Raw genomic sequence first — 16,963 nt, 5'->3', positions numbered from 1 at the left:
ACTGTGAGCGTGGGGGAGTCCAGGCTCCTTCTGCGCCTCCTTGGTTTTTCCTTAGAGCAGACCCCGCTGCTAATTGAGCTTGTGAAGCCGTGCAGCAGCCAGAAGACCTTCTCATGTTGTGCCCTCTCCCCTAGGTGTGTGCTGGGGAACACTACTATTCTCGCTGAGTTTGCCAGTGAAGAGGAGATCAGTCGCTTCTTTGCACAAAGTCAGTCTCTGACCCCTTCTCCTGGCTGGCAGTCTCTTGGGTCCAGCCAGAGCCGGCTGGGCTCCCTCGACTGTTCCCACTCATTCTCCAGCCGGACCGATCTCAATCACTGGAATGGTGCTGGGCTGTCGGGAACTAACTGTGGAGACCTTCACGGCACTTCCCTCTGGGGGACCCCACATTATTCCACAAGCCTGTGGGGTCCCCCAAGCAGCAGCGACCCCCGGGGAATTAGCAGCCCATCCCCCATTAATGCTTTTCTTTCTGTTGACCACCTGGGTGGGGGTGGAGAGTCCATGTAACCGCATAGGTATAGACGCAAACTGTGACCTCAAGATAAGAAGGAAAGGAGCACTAAGTTGGGCTCGCCGCCTGCAGCCAGGGCCACCTGTGGGAACAGCTATTTTTCTGCACATTTTCCACTTTGTTTTCCCCAGAACATATCAGTTTGAATACTTGAATCATGCAGGCCAATATTATAATGTGAAAGGGTATCTATCTATTTACACTCCCAAATAGCGCCATACAGCTAACCGTGTGGAATGAGCTCACTTGTGTATTCATCATGTTTAGCCTTCGGATTCCTTCTTTCCTTCATTTCCACCCCCAACCCCACCTTTTATTTTTATTTTTTTTTTATTTTTTATTTTTTTTTTTGCAAAACCGTTTTTTGGGCTGATGTATGAGCTTTTACCTTTGCACTGAGTGATGTTCTCTCCGTCTAATCGGCAATATGGGGGGGGGCAGCTGTTCCAGTGTAAATGTTTACTCAAGGATGTTCTTAAGGCGAGCGCGCTCTACTATGCCTCATGTTGCCTACCTTATTGTGGTATCGTGGAGTTTAGAAGATCAAGTGAAGATACTGACGTAGGATTCTTAATGAAAGTATTGCACCAGTTTTTTCATGTTGTAAAACTAAAGAATTTTCGCTCTACAGTTTGAGAAACTGTGGCCACCGCTGTGACCTGCAGCCCGCCTGCTGCCCAGGACGGGCCCTGCACTTTGAACAGGCTTTCCATGTTGTTTTGAAGGTTCCCACGGTGAACCTTCTTGTTTACAGATTTTTTGTTTGTTTTTTGAGAAAAAAAAAATGTTTACTCTTCCATCATTTAAAAAAAATTTAAAAGACAAAAAAAAAAAAAAAAGAAGAGGAGGGTGGTTTAAAAGACGCTTTCTATCTCTGGGAAAAAGAGCAGCATTTGGCCATGTTCTTCTGTTTTCTATCCCTGTCCTAAATCAAAGAGCATGGTTCTCAGGAAACCAGTTCCCCGTCAAAAATCTTGTAGTTTCTTATAGGAAAAAAGAAAACCCCGACTTTTAGCACTGATATTACGTATTGCTCTGTTCAAGAATTTTCTCTGCCAAAAGAAGAAAAAGAAAAAAAAAAGAAAACAAACCGCTTTGAGCTGGAGTTGCCGTCTGCTTTCAGATGCTGTCCCTTATTAGTGAGTGATGATGGTTTGCTGATAATCGCTAGGTGACTTTTTGTAACCCCATCAGTGGCTCTAATGTCTCTGCTCTCTTGTGACCGTGTTCATGTTTAACTGTTGTACCTTAAAGCCGAGATCAGTAACTATGCACACTGTAACCAAGACATTGGGCTTACAGAGTTGTTTGTTGTATAAAAAATTTTAAATGTTGTTGCAAACTAACGAGTTACACCATTTTAAAATTTCTTTCCTCCCAGTTCCTGTTTCTTTGCCCACAAATGGTATTATAATGCTTGCTTAGTCAAAGAAGAGAGACTAAACAAGGGTAAACTTTTAACAGTACAGAATATGCCATCATTTCATTGCCTTGATTCTAACTGTTTGTGTCCTAAGATGCAAAAGAGGTCAGTGGCTTTTAACTGTTTACAAATAGGATGTGATTGTAAATGTACAGTTTGGTTGTGTTTGAATTATGAAATCTTCAGATAATAAACCATGACTTTTTTGGCTGCTCAACATTAATTGTCTCTTTTTTGTGAATTTATTTGTATTTTATAATGAAAGTTACAGAGTTGCTGCACATGAGGGTTCTCTCATAGAGCAGCAGATTAAAAATCTAAGCAAATATTTGAACGTTTTACCTGAACTTCTCCACAATCACCCTGAGATAATGTGAGAACAGTGGAAGCTGTAGCTTGCTCCCTCCTCCCCCGAGCATCTTTGGGATCTTGTTGCTCAAAGCTCTTCTGTGGCTTCACCTCTTCCCCACCACCTGTGCCCATCTCAAGCCTCAGCGGGACCATTCGGAACATGAAGCTTAGCGACTCGACAGCCTCCTAGTGTTAACCTCTCATACCTCTCACACAGTGGGGATGCCACCGCCGTGCCCCTGCTCCTCACTGCGGGAGCTCAAGGGCAGAACTGGGTCTATTCCAGTGGATGACTTCAGATCACGCTCCAGCTTGCCTGCTGTAAGCTAATGGCGGACACCGTAACCTAAGCAAATGTTCAATGCGTTCGGTGTGTATTGACGTCCATACTGGTTTTTCCAAAAACCAAAGGTAGCTTTGAAAAACCATGTGTGGAGATATTTGGAACGTTAAGCTGAGTGACCTTTTGGGGCTTTGAGTAGTATATAACTGACTTCATAACTTCGTTAATTGTATTGTTAAAAGTGTTTGGGAGTTTTTTGCGCTTGTTATGTGGAAATAAAGTGTTTGATTTTAAAAAAAAAAATTCAGTGGTTTTGATATTTACCTTTTAATAACTGCTCTATTCCCTTGTCATTCTTGGCCATCACTGCCCACAGACCTGTCTGACAGACCTCAAGCTCCTTGTGGCCTTTGGGAGTCAGCCTAAACTTAGACGGTGCTCAGGCCTGGTAGAGGTGCTCCCACTCATCTGGCTGTGCTCTCAGCTCCACCCGCCCAGACCTGCCATGCAGGCTCTCCTCCCAGCACGACAGACCTTCCTTCCTCACACAAGGCCACTTCCCCTTGCTTATTTGTCCCCAGCAAAGCAGTCCCCTCCCCACTCTGCTTGCTGCAGAACCAAAATTCATTGCGCAGATACCAGATCAGACCCCCAAGCATCCACTGAGCTCACCTGTAACCTACCTTGTCATATGTCATAGTGCTTGTTGACATTGGAAGGCAACAGAAGCAGAATGAGACCCTGGCAGGTCGGACCACATGTAGGCATGTGATATGAAGATGGGGTTGTGCCTCTGATGACTAGTGGAGCTGGTGCTGAGCGAGGCCACTGACATACAGCTGCTGATCCTCAGCAAAGTTCCACGGTGTTCTTGCTGATTCCTAGATTTGGGACATGATTTCTAGATTTGAGACATTATGGTTCTAGCTTCTTAGAGCTAGAACCCAAACAAACCAGAGAGGCCCTACCATGACTAGAGTTTTGGTCCCAGTGGGATTCTGGGTAGCATCTAGGAGGGTCAGTGGGAGGGAGAGTTGCTGTGTATGAGGGATTCTGTCCATGTAAGGCACTATATACGTGCTCTCCTGAGTGCAGCTGCTCAGCCTCGAAACTGCTCGAGAGAGCCGTGTTTCTCAGATTGTCCCCCAGCATCTCTCCACATGTGTTCCTCCATCACTCCTTATCCTCACAAGACGTGTCTCTTTTACATGGGCCCTAGGCAACTGGCCGCAAGTCCTTGTGGGTGCACAGCATGTGCTTTACCCACCCCAGCCCCGGTTAAGCTTAAATTTTAAGTTCAGCTGCATACAGATGTTAGATTCTGCTGATGTTTTCATCTGAAAACACTGCTTTGAGTAGGCAGTTACACTGCCTTCTTTCAAAAAGCCTCTGAGGACACTGGAGTGGGGTACTGTTGGGACCCACGTGCTTCACCTTAAGAGGTTGACTGTAGTTGGGCACGGTGGCATACACCTTTAATCCCATCTGGGAGGCAGAGACAGATTTCTGTGAGTGAGGGCAGCTTGGTTTATATAGAGAGTTCCAGGGTGGCTAGGGCTACATAGAGAGACCCTCTCAAACAAAACAAAACCCTGACATGCAAGGTTGCAGGGCAGCTGACTTGGGCTGACAGCCCTGAGCTTACAGCCCTGCCCAAGCCATGTGAAGGGGCGCTCAGGGTAGTAAAGGAGAACTTTACTTACAAACCCCATTCAGATGGCCCGCATGGAGCAGCCTGTAGCCATGTGTGCAGTACGTGGGCCTCTGGGTGGTTCCCCAAAGTCATCTGGGCTTTTCGTTTGGTTTGAATTTTTTTTTTGTTTTGTTTTGTTTTGTTTTTCAAGACAGGATTTCTCTGTGTAGCTTTGCGCCTTTCCTGGAACTCACTTGGTAGTCCAGGCTGGCCTTGAACTCACAGAGATCCGCCTGGCTCTGCCTCCCGAGTACTGGGATTAAAGGTGTGCGCCACCACCGCCCGGCTGAATTTTTAAACTTAATATTTTGTGTATGGGTGTTTTGCCTGTATGTGTATTTGTTCGCCATGTGCAGACATGTCTGGTGCCTGTGGAGGCTCAGAGTTGTTGGATCCCCTGGAACTGGAGTTAAGCATGGTTGTGAGACACTGTGTGGTGCTAGGGGTTGAACCCAGGTCCTCTGCAAGAATAGCCAGTGCTCTTAACTGTTGAGTCATGGCTCCAGTCCCAGGTGCCTAGGTTTTAATGAATTTGGTTGTTTTAAAAACTAACTTCTTGGACTGGAAAGATGGCTCAGTGGTTAAGAGCACTGGCTGTTCTTCCAGAGGTCCTGAGTTCAATTCCCAGCAACCACATGGTGGCTCACAACCATCTGTAACAAGAACTGGCACCTTCTTCTGGCCTGCAGGTATGCATGCAGACAGAGCACTGTATACATAATAAATAAATAAAATCTTAAAACAAAAACAACTAACTTCTTTGAAAAGGCAAGCTGATGATACCTGACATAGAAGAAAGAAAAAAGCAACAAAACCAAACTGTACACTCCCTTTTAAGGGTTGGCCTCCGAGCAGGTACCTAGATGGCATGATGCAGCAGCCACGTGTGGTCAAAGAGCATCTGAGAGCAAGGTGAGCCTGGAGGGCCACCAGGGCCAATGAAAGGAAGCTGGCTGGAGAAGGACTGGGCCAGGGCTCTTGGCCAGGAGCCATGCTTCTCAGTCCTGTCTGCCTGTGAGCAGTGCCTGTGTGCTGGTCCCATGTCTCATTTCACAGGGCGCAGGGTTTCAAAGCTTTATTAGTTCTACCAGCCATCACCTAGGTTCCAACTTTTTGTCTGCCGCTTCCTGCCAGGTGTATCCCCAGGCCCAGCCTTATTCCCATAGTACTGGCATGCAGCTAGCAGCCCGACTGTTGGCTCCATGACAGATCCTGGTGGTGGTGGAATGCTTGGTGTCCTGAGCGCTTGAGCTGATACTGCAGTGTACACAAATGATGAGATGGTCACATCAGCTGTGGGACATACACGCACACCTGTGAACATCTGGATGAGGTCAGCAGACCGGCTGGGTGGCAACTTCTAGTTGTGACATTGTACAGTGATAGATGTAACCATCGAGTAAAACTTGAGAGTTGTTGAGATTCTTTATTTCTTCCAGCTGCATATGGATCTACAGATAGAAATAAAGATGTCAATTAAGAACTTTGTAAGCTGGGGAATGAGGAGATGGCTTAGTGGGTAAATTGCTTGCTGTGTGAGCATGAAGAGCTGAGTTCAGTTCCCCAGTACTCACCTAAAAGAGTGGGGTGGGGCAGTGCGCTCCAGTAATCCCAGCACTGAGTGGCAGAGACAGGGGATCCTAGGGACTTGCCCAGTCAGCCAGCCTAGCAGAATTAGTGAGCTCCAGGCTCAGTGAGAGACTCTGTCTCTGGAAATAAGGAGAAGGAGGCTGACAAAACGACTCTTTAGGTTAAAACAAAACAAAACAAAACAAAACAAACCTTGCTGCAAAACCTGATGACCAGAATTATTCAGTTTTGGAGATCACATAAAGGTGTAAGGAAGCAACTAAGACCACCATGCAGTCTTCTGACCTCCACACAAGTGCCCCTCCCCACCTCAGCCACACACACAAAATACTACATAAAAGAAGGAAACTAGATAGTGACAGAGGGCAACAGAGAGACACCAAAAATTGACCTCTGAGCTTCACAGCCCTCCCACACACCCAAATGCACACATTCATGCACCACACACACACTCATGCACCACACCCCAGCAGGAATGCAATTGAGAAGCAGATAGATCACTTGCCTAGCGTGCTCAAGGCATTGAGAGAAAATAAAATAAATATTTTCCTTTTTATGTAGATGTAACCGTCTTGTTAAATAAGAAACACAGAGCCAATGCAGAGATGAAAGCCCAAGAGGTCAGAGCAATAGCTAAGAGCTAAAATCCTTACCCTTCACTGCCGCTGCTGTCCTCCTCAGCCAGAGAACTACTTCTTGTGTGTCTGTCTTCTTATAGACTTTCTGTTCTGCCTTCTCATTGGTTGTAAACCCAACCACATGACCTCCTCATCACTGCCTGTCTGTACAGACCTCCAGGTCTTCTATGGTTGGTATTGAGATTAAAGGCATGTGTCTCCATGCTGGCTGTATCCTTGAACACACAGAGATCTACCTAGCTCTGCCCCCCAAGAGCTGGGATTAAAGGCGTGCACCACCACCGCCCAGCTTCTGCTATGGCTTGCTATTAGCTCTGACCACCAGGCAACTTTATTTATTAATATACAAATAAAATCACATTTCAGTACAATTAAAATATCACCATATTTCCCCTTTTCTATTTTAATAAAAAGAAAAAAGGAAAAAGTTATAAGAAAAACTATATACAAAAGTACAATAACTATATACCATATATACAAGCAATAAATACCTAAACAGTGTCTAGTCCATTTGTATTTGACAAATTCAGAGAAAATAATTCCATTATCTATCCTATTTTGGTAAGTCCAAAATGTACTTAATTCACTTTCTATCCTAACTAATCTTCAACTCTAACTGACTAATCTTCAACTCTAACTAACTAATCTTCAACTCCCTCAGAGACACAAGAAGGAAATAATATTACCTAACAAAAATAAAAACAGGAAGTGCATACAAGCAACTTCCAAAAAAAACGTGAATTGACAGAAACAGCCAGCTGCCTGGACAGTCACCCAAGGTTTCTCCACAGTGTTGGGGCATCATCTTCAGCCTATAGGCTTAGCGTATCTGACAGACTCATTTGTGAAGTAGGATGTACACAAGGTCAACAGTTCAACCTCACATTGGGTTAGAGCAGTCCATGTACCGGAAACACCTGAATTCCACTAGTGTCATGTCATGATTCAGGATTTTAAATTCTGGAAATTGTTGATGTTTTTTGAATTCAGCTGTCCATTCTTCTTGGCTATGTGTGTATGTGGCTTTATCTCAGCATCCCGTTCTTCTCCACATCCCTCTATTAAATGCCAGTCTACTATTGAGAGATGTGAGCTTAGTTACTCTTCAAGAATAACTATTTCAGCTGCTGTTCCACTGCACCTCAGAAGCCATTGGCCCATTGCCTGTCCAGCTGCCTTCGAAGAAAAGGGCACTGTACCTTTTCCGGATTGTGAAGGCCACTTCAGGGATGATGCCATATTGTCCTGGCCTCAGAAGATGCCTTTTGATAAAGCCACAACCACACTTGTCTTGGCAAGAATCGGTAGTCTTTTGTTTCATGTCCTGTCTGTCCATTTTGTCCTGTTTGTCAGCAGTTGATTCGAGGATACTTTGTTGTCCAGTGGCTAACTTTTGCCACATTGAAAGTTAACTCCATATGCAGTTTCTTCCATGCCCATATTTTCTCTGAAGTAGATTGATACTGCCAGGAGCCAACATATCTCATAGTCATAACAAAAAAGAAAAATTTTCTAAGTTATTAAAACATTTTAAATGCCATATTCTGTAGATCTCTGAAGGGTTTGAAGATGACCTGTCTATCTAAAATATATCTGCTCAATCTTGAAAACATACCTAATATGACTACAAGTTCTATTGTAATGTGTAACTACTAACTTTCATTTCTTATATCCTAATAGTTGGTAATAATAACATTCAAGAATCAGCAATTTGCACTACATTGTTAAATGAACTGTATAAGTACAATATCTTGAACAAGATTAGAAATATATGTATGGCTTTTTCTAACAATATCAATCTCAATATATATAATTTGTATACAATATAAAAAATCCAATCCAATGTAAAGTATTTAAAACTAGTAATTGTCTTTTTCTTTTTCTTTTCTTTCTTTTTTTTTAAACAAGAACCTTAAATCTAATCTCCTTTGCTTAGCCCTTTTCCTAACCCTTGCCAACAACTTGTAACCAACCCTCCCAAACAATGAAAATTATCCCAGACCCCAAACCCATTAAAAGACCAAAAAACCACCCACCCACCCCACCCCACCTCTTTGGGAATGTGGGTGTTGTATTCTTAAAATTGCTTCCTGCTGGGTATGGGCGAAGGTATCGTTATTCTGAAAAGAAAAATTTTAGGTTAATTGTTAATGGTCAGGAAAAAAGCTGAACATGGAGATTAGATTCAGAGGTTTTGTTTTAAAAAAAAAGGAAAAAGAAAAAAGAGAATATAGATATGAATCTACTCTGAGAAAAAAGATAAAGAAATAATAAGATAAATGGGTAGATAATTAAATCTACACTAAAAAGAAAAAGGGGAAGATATAAAAATGACAAAAGGTAGATTACTGAATCTATTATGAAAAGAAAAATACTTTAAAAAAGGAACTACTTGTTTTAAATAAGATAAGTAATGAAATTTTTTGTCTGAGTTTATCAAATGTTACTGGACTGGACATTGTTAATATATAATGGAGTTTTTTATCTGAATCTGTCAAATGTTAATGGACTAGACATTGTTAATGTAACTCTTGACTGTAGATATTGTATATACTTATTGGATAGTTTTTCTTGTATTAGTTATAAGCTTTTTTAAATTTTACACAAAAAGAGAGGAAATGTGGTGGTATTGTGTTCCCCAAAATATTGTGTACCCTAATAAACTTATCTTCCAGCATTCACCCCAATAACTGGCCTCAGGTTTGATTTTATTAATAAGAACTGTTAAGATTCCTGCTACATTTTTATGTTAATTTTATATGTATGGGTGTTTTGCCTGCATGTGTACATGTACACCACATACAAGCAGTACCCAAGGAGGCCAGAAGAGGGAGTCAGGGCCCAGGAGACTAGAATTACAGGCGGTTGTGAGCTGCCATGTGGGTGCTGGGACCTCTGGAAGAGCAGCCAGTGTTCTTAACCACTGACCTATCTCTTCAGCCCCCAAATAAATATTCTTAAATTGAGTCTTGCTTTTGAGGTGAATCAAATTTTAGAAACCTCTTAAGTAGGGCTGGAGCAATGCTTAGTAGTTAAGAGAAGTGGCTGCTCTTTCAGAGAACCCAGGTTCAGTTTCCAACACCCACATGGCAGCTCACAATCATCTGTAACTCCAGTCCCAGGGGAATGGACACTCATTTTTGGCCTCTAAGGGCACCAGGCAAGCACATGGTGCTCATATATACATGCAAGCATTCACACGCACCCATGAATAGGAGTAAATCGTGAAAGTAAATAAAAGCTCTTAGGTGCAACCCTGTGTGTCCAGAGTGATGGAGCGAGCACACCAGGGAAGAGCTCTTGCCATGGCCGTTCCTGGCCTTCCTGGTTCTCGGCTAATGAAGCTTTGGAGTTGGAACTACCTGGGATGACAATCTCAGCAGGCCACGTGCACAGCCCAGCCCTGGCCCTTATACAGCATTGTCAGTCCCAACTGTTTGCCTCTCAAGAGTCTCTGATAGGGCCACGTCAGCATCCCACCACCCCACAACACCCTCTCTGCCCCTCTACCACCAATCCTCTGCGGACACAGCCCTGATTCTGTGTAACATCCAGCTTCTTGCATTTTTGTTTGTTTGTTTGCTTTGTTTTGTTTTTCGAGACAGGGTTTCTCCGTTTAATTTTGGTGCCTGTCCTAGAGCTCGCTCTGTAGACCAGGCTGGCCTGGAACTCAGATCCACCTGGCTCTGCCTCCCGAGTGCTGGGATTAAAGTCGTGTGCCACCGCCGCCCAGCTAGCTTCTTGCATTTTTATAAACAACTGTCGTACAGTCGCCAAAGCTAAGAACACAGATTCAGATATAGAGGCTTGCCCACAGAGCCACCACCACAGTCAAGATGGTGTCTGACCCTCTTCCTTCGGCTCAATCCCATCACTACCATGATTACAACAACCCTCCAACGACTTTCTTCAGCAACTGGGGAGAACCAGTCCCTCACCCCAGCTCGAAAGCCAGGACTCCCAAGGTTGTCTCCTGGCATCTGCGGCAACCTGGCCCTCCTGCCTGGGGACATTTGCTCTCCCAAATGCACAGCTGGCTGCCTCCTGACCTACCACAGGCCCAGGTGCTACGGTAGGGGAGCCTTCGTGGGACGCCAGTGCAGTGTTCCTCTCAACTAGAGTAATTTTGTCCTTCTCCATCCTGGGACGTTTGGCCACATCTGTAGACCCTGTTAATGGAGAGAGGCGTGAGCCCCTCCCCCCAGCAACAATAAATGCTGCTAAACTTGGCATCAGGCAGCCTCCAAGACAGCAGCAGCGGTCCAGCCACGACCAGCTGTCCGCATCCCCAGTGCCATGCTGTCTCAGACAAATCCAGTGCATCCCTGCAGGGGCCAACACGCCACCCATCAGCTCCAAATGCAACGAGAGTAACTCGCAGAGGGGCTCCCAGCTGCCAAGCCTGCCTTCCACACGTGCTGAGTCTTACCATGGCATGGAGGTCCTGTGTGATCTGCTCCTACAGTGGACCGCTGACTCCTGGGCCATCTGTTCATGCCCCCAGGGCCTCTAGTCCTTTCTTCTCCTCTATTTGACTTCAGGTTTCCTGGCAACTTTCCTGGCCCCAACACAGCTCCCTGTGTGAGTGAAGGGAAGGAGCTACAGCCAGCAAGATCTAAGAGGCACCCACTCACAAAGTAACCTGCACATTCTGGAAAGGACCTCCGCCCTGGAGACAGGAGACAGGAAATTAAAGGGAGAAGGTCAGGGGGGTTTGTTTGTCTTCTTTTTGTGCTTTTGAGATAGGTTCTTACTGTGTGTGTAGCCAAGGCTAATCTCAAACACAATCCTCTGGCTGCAGCTTCTTGAGCGTTGAGGTTACAGTTTGCACCACTGGTCTGGTTAGAGACCACTCTTAATGCACTGGGTGTAAAAGGTGGGCACCTGCTGGGGTGCCCTGGCCCTCTGTCCTCTGACCTCCCATTCCTTGCAATTCATATGTTAGAAACTTGATCCTCATTCTCATATGTTAATGGTACTTGGAGAAAGAGCCTTTGGAGAGTGAAAAAAAAAAAAATCGACCCGTCCATTGGACTAATGGATTAATGGACTATGGAGGGTGGTTATGTTATAAGTGCAAGCTCTCTCCAGAAAGCTTGCTCTGGCTCCACTGAGTTACGACACAGCAAGAAGACCCTTGCCAGATGCCAAATACAAGTCAGCACCATGTTCTTGGAATTCTCAGCCTCCAGAACCATGAGCTAAATAAACTTCTATTTTTTTTCATAAGTTACACAGCTTCAGATATTTTGTGATGGCAACAGAAAATAGACCAAGGCAGCAGGCAAACAGGGAGAGATAGAGGATGAGAAGAGCTGGGAGACTCAGCAATTCCACAGGAGGGCAGGAAGCCTTCCCTTCTGTTCTGAGCTCTGGGGTGGAGTTACAAGAGGAAGCTAGGTGGGAAGGCAATGGGCTATGTGAGTGAAGGAAGCAGGGAAAGAGGTGGGGCCAGAAACTGCACAAGTGGCCCTGCTTGCCCTTGAAAGAAGCAGCTAGACCATTCAGAACACGCCCTCTAAGAGGAGCAGAGAGGCTGGGCTGGCCAGAACAGAGTTCGGAAAGGCTGAAGTCAGGGGGAGGAGGTGGAGGCAGGAAGCCTCCCCTCAAGGAAGAGGAGTTTCAAAGTCAGGGAGAGAATCTTCCAAGGCTAATTTTGTGTGTCAAATGGGTGAAACTATGGTATGCAAATATATGATCATCATTATTCTGGATGTTTCTGTGAGGCTATGCTTGGGTCTTCTGAACATTTAAAACTGGAGATTGTGCTCCACAATGTGGGTGGGCCTCACAAAATCAGTAGAAAGATTCAATAGAACAAAATAATAACTGACCTCCGGCAAGGAAATGGTCAGTGACTGAACAGCAAACAGCTGTTTCAGGATCACCAGCCGGCCCATAGTCTACCTGCAAGTTTTTCACTTACCAACCTCTATAAACACATCTGCATTTTCCTTAAGGTAAACAGGAAGACAGAGAGAGAGAGAGATCTAACAAAAGAAATCAGTCAATAAATAATACAAGTTTACAAAAAGATTGAGATATTTAAAAAAGAAGCCTAGGGGTTGGGGATTTAGCTCAGTGGTGGAGCGCTTGCCTAGCAAGCACAAGGCCCTGGGTTCGGTCCTCAGCTCCAAAAAAAAAAAAAAAAAAAGAAGAAGCCTAGCTGGGTGGTAGCATACGCCTTTAATCCCAGCACTTAGGAGGCAGAGGCAGGCATATTTCTATGAGTTTGAGGCTAGCCTGGTCTATAGAGTTAGTTCTAGGATAGCCAAGGCTACACAAAGAAACCCTGTCTCGAAAAACAAAACAAAACATGTGGTGATATATTGTGTATCCTAATAAAATTTGCCTGAAAATCAGAGAACAGAACAAGCCACTAGATTAAACATAGAGGCCAGGCAGTGGTGGCACACACATTTAATCCTAGCACTCAGGAGGCAGAGATCCGTCTGGATCTCCATGAGTTCAAAGCCACCCTGGACTACATGAGATTGACTCAGTCTACGAGAAAAACAGAGCCAGGCAATGGTGGCACACACCTTTAATCCCAATACTTGGGAGTCACACACCTTTAATCCCGGCACTTGAGACCTCACACCTTTTTTTTTTTTTTTTTTTTTGTTTTTGTTTTTTTGAGACAGGGTTTCTCTGTGTAGTTTTGCACCTTTCCTGGAACTCGCTTTGTAGACCAGGCTGGCCTCGAACTCACAGAGATCCGCCGGCCTCTGCCTCCCGAGTGCTGGGATTAAAGGCGTGCGCCACCACCGCCCGGCTGAGACCTCACACCTTTAATCCCAGTATTTGGGAAACACACACTCCATTAGTCCCAGCACTAGGAAAGAAGTGATGGCTGGGTGGAGAAAGGTATATAAGGCGTGAGGAGACAGGAACTAAAGGCTTTTTGGCTGGAGAGCTTTTGACTGAGGACTCAGAGACATTCAGTCAGAGGATTCGTGGAGTTGGCGAGGTGAGACTCAGCTGTGGCTTGTTCTTTTTGTCTCTCTGATCTTTCAGCATTTACCCCAATATCTGGCTCCGGATTTTTTATTAAAAGACCAATTTAGGCCGGGCGGTGGTGGCGCACACCTTTAATCCCAGCACTCGGGAGGCAGAGGCCGGCGGATCTCTGTGAGTTCGAGGCCAGCCTGGGCTACCAAGTGAGTTCCAGGAAAGGCACAAAGCTACACAGAGAAACCCTGTCTCGAAAAAACCAAAAAAAAAAAAAAAGACCAATTTAGAATTCAAGTTACAAAACAAAAAACCAAACAAGAAACAAAACAACAACAAAAGCCCAGTGCCCTACTCCAAGAACGTTTATTTATCAGAAAGAACTTAACCATCCCACTGGCAGAATTCACGTCTCATAACTCGTCCACTTACAGTGCACACGTCAGAAGCAGTTGAGTATGCTCATTGGTGCCAGTTTCCAGGTTAGATTGCCAGCACCATAAAAACAAAGTGTTGAGTGTGCTCAGAATCCAGCTGGCACCACTGTCAAGCTTACAGCTGGCTCACCACCACGTTTGCCAGGTCTCCCCCATTTCCTCCACAAACTGGCAGCCACCAGTTGGCTGGGTGTCCAGCTGGAGCAGAACCCCGAGTCGTGAGCAGGTCAGTAAGTGCTCTAGCACTGAGCTACCCCAACACCCTCCCTCTTCAGACAAAGGTGCCACTGTGCGGCCTGGGCTGGTTTATGATTCTTGATTCTCCTGCCTGCCTCCTGAGTGCTGTTGGGAGTGGGTCACTCCGCCTGCCTATCCTGGATGTTTCTATAACTGGAATTTTCCAGTATGTAGGCTGCTCTGTCTGGCTTCTTTCGAATTCATCCGGGTTGCAGCATTGGCACCCCATTCTTCTTCATGCACTGTTAGCACAAGGCAGCCATCATTCATCTGTGTTGGCATTTCGGGTCCTCACCCTCTGGGACTGTTAAGGACAGACATTCCGGTGTAGTTTTGTGCAAAACATCAGCTTTCCAAGAGAAAGTTGGGGATCTATTCTTCTCCCCACCTCCCAGTGCCTGCAATTGCAGATGGACACAGAGCACGCGTGTGACATTGTGATGGACATGCCATTGTTCCAAGTCTCTGCATCCTCCTCTGTAGATATGTGATGTGAGACCATTTGTGTACCATTCTGAAGCTCTGAACACCAAAGACTTTTTGGTAAATTTGTATTAAACCCATGTGGTACAAAATTGACTGTGTGGAGTCTGTGTAAAGGTTTTATTGTTTTTTGTTTTTTTTTTTTTTAGGTGCTGAGGATGGAGCTCAGGGATTTACAAATGTTGGGCTCTATCACCAAGCCACACCTCAACCTTATTCACAGGCTTTATTTTTTCTTGTAAAAAGTTCTTTCTGGGGAGGGTGAGATGGCACAGTGAGGAAGAGAGCTTGCTGTGTGAGCATGAGGACCCAAGTTCAAATCCCCAGCAATTGTGGAGACAAAACCAGGCATAACTACATGCAAACTATAAGCCCAGTGCTACAAGGCATGGGGACAGGAGGCTCACTTATTCAGTGGCCACCAGTCTGGCTGAAAACATCAAACTCCAGGTTCAGTGAGAAACCCTATGGAGGAGGACACTTGCATGGGTCCAAGCATACATACCTGCACATGTTAGACACACAACATAAAAATTCTTTAATGAATAAATAAGATAAAAATAAAAAGTTTGGGTTGGAGATTTAGAGTGGTAGAGCACTTGCCTAGCAAGCACAAGGCCCTGGGTTTGGTCCTCAGCTCCGGGAAAAAAAATAAAATAAAAAAATAAGAAATAAAAAATAATAATGTTCTCAGGTGGAAACACAGTTGTGCTTGCTTCTGGAGAATTGCTCCAAATGCCACCAGTGTTAGTTAGCAAGAAGAACAATTTATCCCCCATGACAATGCCACTTGAGCCAGGCTAATTTTGCCTACTGTGCAGTATTCTAGTAACTGAAACAGGTTTTGCAAGATTGTGTTGGCCAGGCAGCCAAGCATGGAAGCAGAAGACCCAGCTCTCCAATGCTTCCCCCAGAATAAGCCCTCGTGTGTGCATAGAATTGAGAAGCTGGGAATTGAAGGTGTGGGCAAAGGTGACTGGGGATACCCTGTGCTCTGTGCATGCATCCTCCACAGCTCTTCACAGGACCCCTGTGAATGCCCAGGTCAAGGGTCAGTGGTCTTGACAAGAGTGATCTTCAGGTCCCTGAGAAGTAACCTGGGGTAACTGTTATTGTCACAGCCCCTATGAGAGATGCTATTTATAGCAGAGCTGGCAGGAGACTGACTGTCACACAGTGCACATGGACACATGAACACACACACATATATACATTAGATGGATTTTTATTTGGGCTGCCAGCTCATAAAAACAACACAGCAGCCAGGCGGTGGTGGCGCACGCCTTTAATCCCAGCACTTTGGAGGCAGAGGCAGGTGGATCTTTGTGAGTTCGAGGCCAGCCTGGGCTACAGAGCGAGATCCAGGAAAGGCACAAAGCTACACAGAGAAACCCTGTCTCGAAAAACAAAAACAAAAACAAAAACAAAAAGAAAATTATCAGATGAGAATTATGTCCACAATGTCCAGTCTATTTGTACTTGGCAAATTCAGAAAAAAATACTGTTATCTAGTCTATCTTGATAAGTACAAAGTTTTGTACCTAATTTTCTATCATGACTAAGGAAAACCGTAATATATCTATCTAGTCTTTGACCCCATCAAAGACCTGAGAAGGATATAGTATTACCTGAGTAAACACGAAGTGCAGAGCAATGAGAAATGACAGGAACAGCTGGCTGCCTGGACAGTCACCCAAGGTTCCTCTGAAATGTTGGGGCATCTATCTATCTTTGGTCCACAGATCTAGAATATTAGACATTAGGCTTTCTATGAAGCCAGAATTTTGAAGGACTGTCCTACCTTGTCTTGGCAAAATTCAGCAGTTTCCTTCTTTTGCATCCTGCTTGTCCAATTTGGACAGCATGCTGTCAGCAGTTGAGGCAAGGGCAGTTTCTTTCCAGTGGCTAGCTTTTGCCACAAAGAAAGCAAACTCCGTATGGAGGTTCTTTGATACCCATCATCCTTTTTTGAAGTAAATTGGAAGCAAACATGTCTCACTGTTATGAAAAGTCTTATGATATGAAAACATTTTAAACGCATATTCTGTAGGTCTTTGAAGTGTTTGAAGATCATCTATCTATCTAAAATATATTTTTGTATGACCTTAAAAACATGCTTAATATGACTATTAGTTTGGTTGTTATAGATGACTATTCACCTGTATTTCTTTATTATCCTAAATAGCTTTCAAGGACTAAAACTTTATATTACATTTTAAAATGAGCTGCATAGGTACAATATCTTAAATAAGAATAGAAACATATACAGTATAACAAAAATAACCTTAAATTTGTATCAATATACAAAAATCCATACTAATGTAAAATATTTGAGACTAGTGGTTGTTTAAAAGTAGACTCAA

The 16,963-nt window shown here is 44.5% G+C and overlaps 1 protein-coding gene and 1 long non-coding RNA gene across 9 annotated transcripts in view; one reads left to right on the top strand and one right to left on the bottom strand.

Moving 5' to 3' along the window:
• Positions 1–2,154, top strand: part of Tnrc6a (trinucleotide repeat containing adaptor 6A) — a 175,429-nt gene extending 173,275 nt beyond the window's left edge. For all 8 annotated transcript variants that reach the window (XM_052712383.1, XM_052712382.1, XM_052712381.1 and 5 more), the window contains one exon: positions 135–2,154. In XM_052712383.1, the coding sequence (XP_052568343.1) occupies positions 135–510 (376 nt within the window). In that variant the 3' untranslated portion in view covers positions 511–2,154. The remainder of the gene's footprint in view (positions 1–134) is intronic.
• LOC128094201 (uncharacterized) lies at positions 1,309–11,346 on the bottom strand. The gene is made up of 2 exons (XR_008212854.1): positions 5,839–11,346; positions 1,309–5,715 (listed from the first exon to the last, which is right to left on the bottom strand). It is a non-coding gene; the product is annotated as an uncharacterized LOC128094201 (long non-coding RNA).
• Positions 11,347–16,963: the final 5,617 nt, after the last annotated feature.

The sequence above is a fragment of the Peromyscus californicus genome, unplaced genomic scaffold (assembly GCF_007827085.1).
Source record: "Peromyscus californicus insignis strain IS unplaced genomic scaffold, ASM782708v3 Scaffold_4__1_contigs__length_199733344, whole genome shotgun sequence".
NCBI classification, from domain to species: domain Eukaryota; kingdom Metazoa; phylum Chordata; class Mammalia; order Rodentia; family Cricetidae; genus Peromyscus; species Peromyscus californicus.
This window is presented reverse-complemented; position numbering and strand designations above follow the sequence as displayed.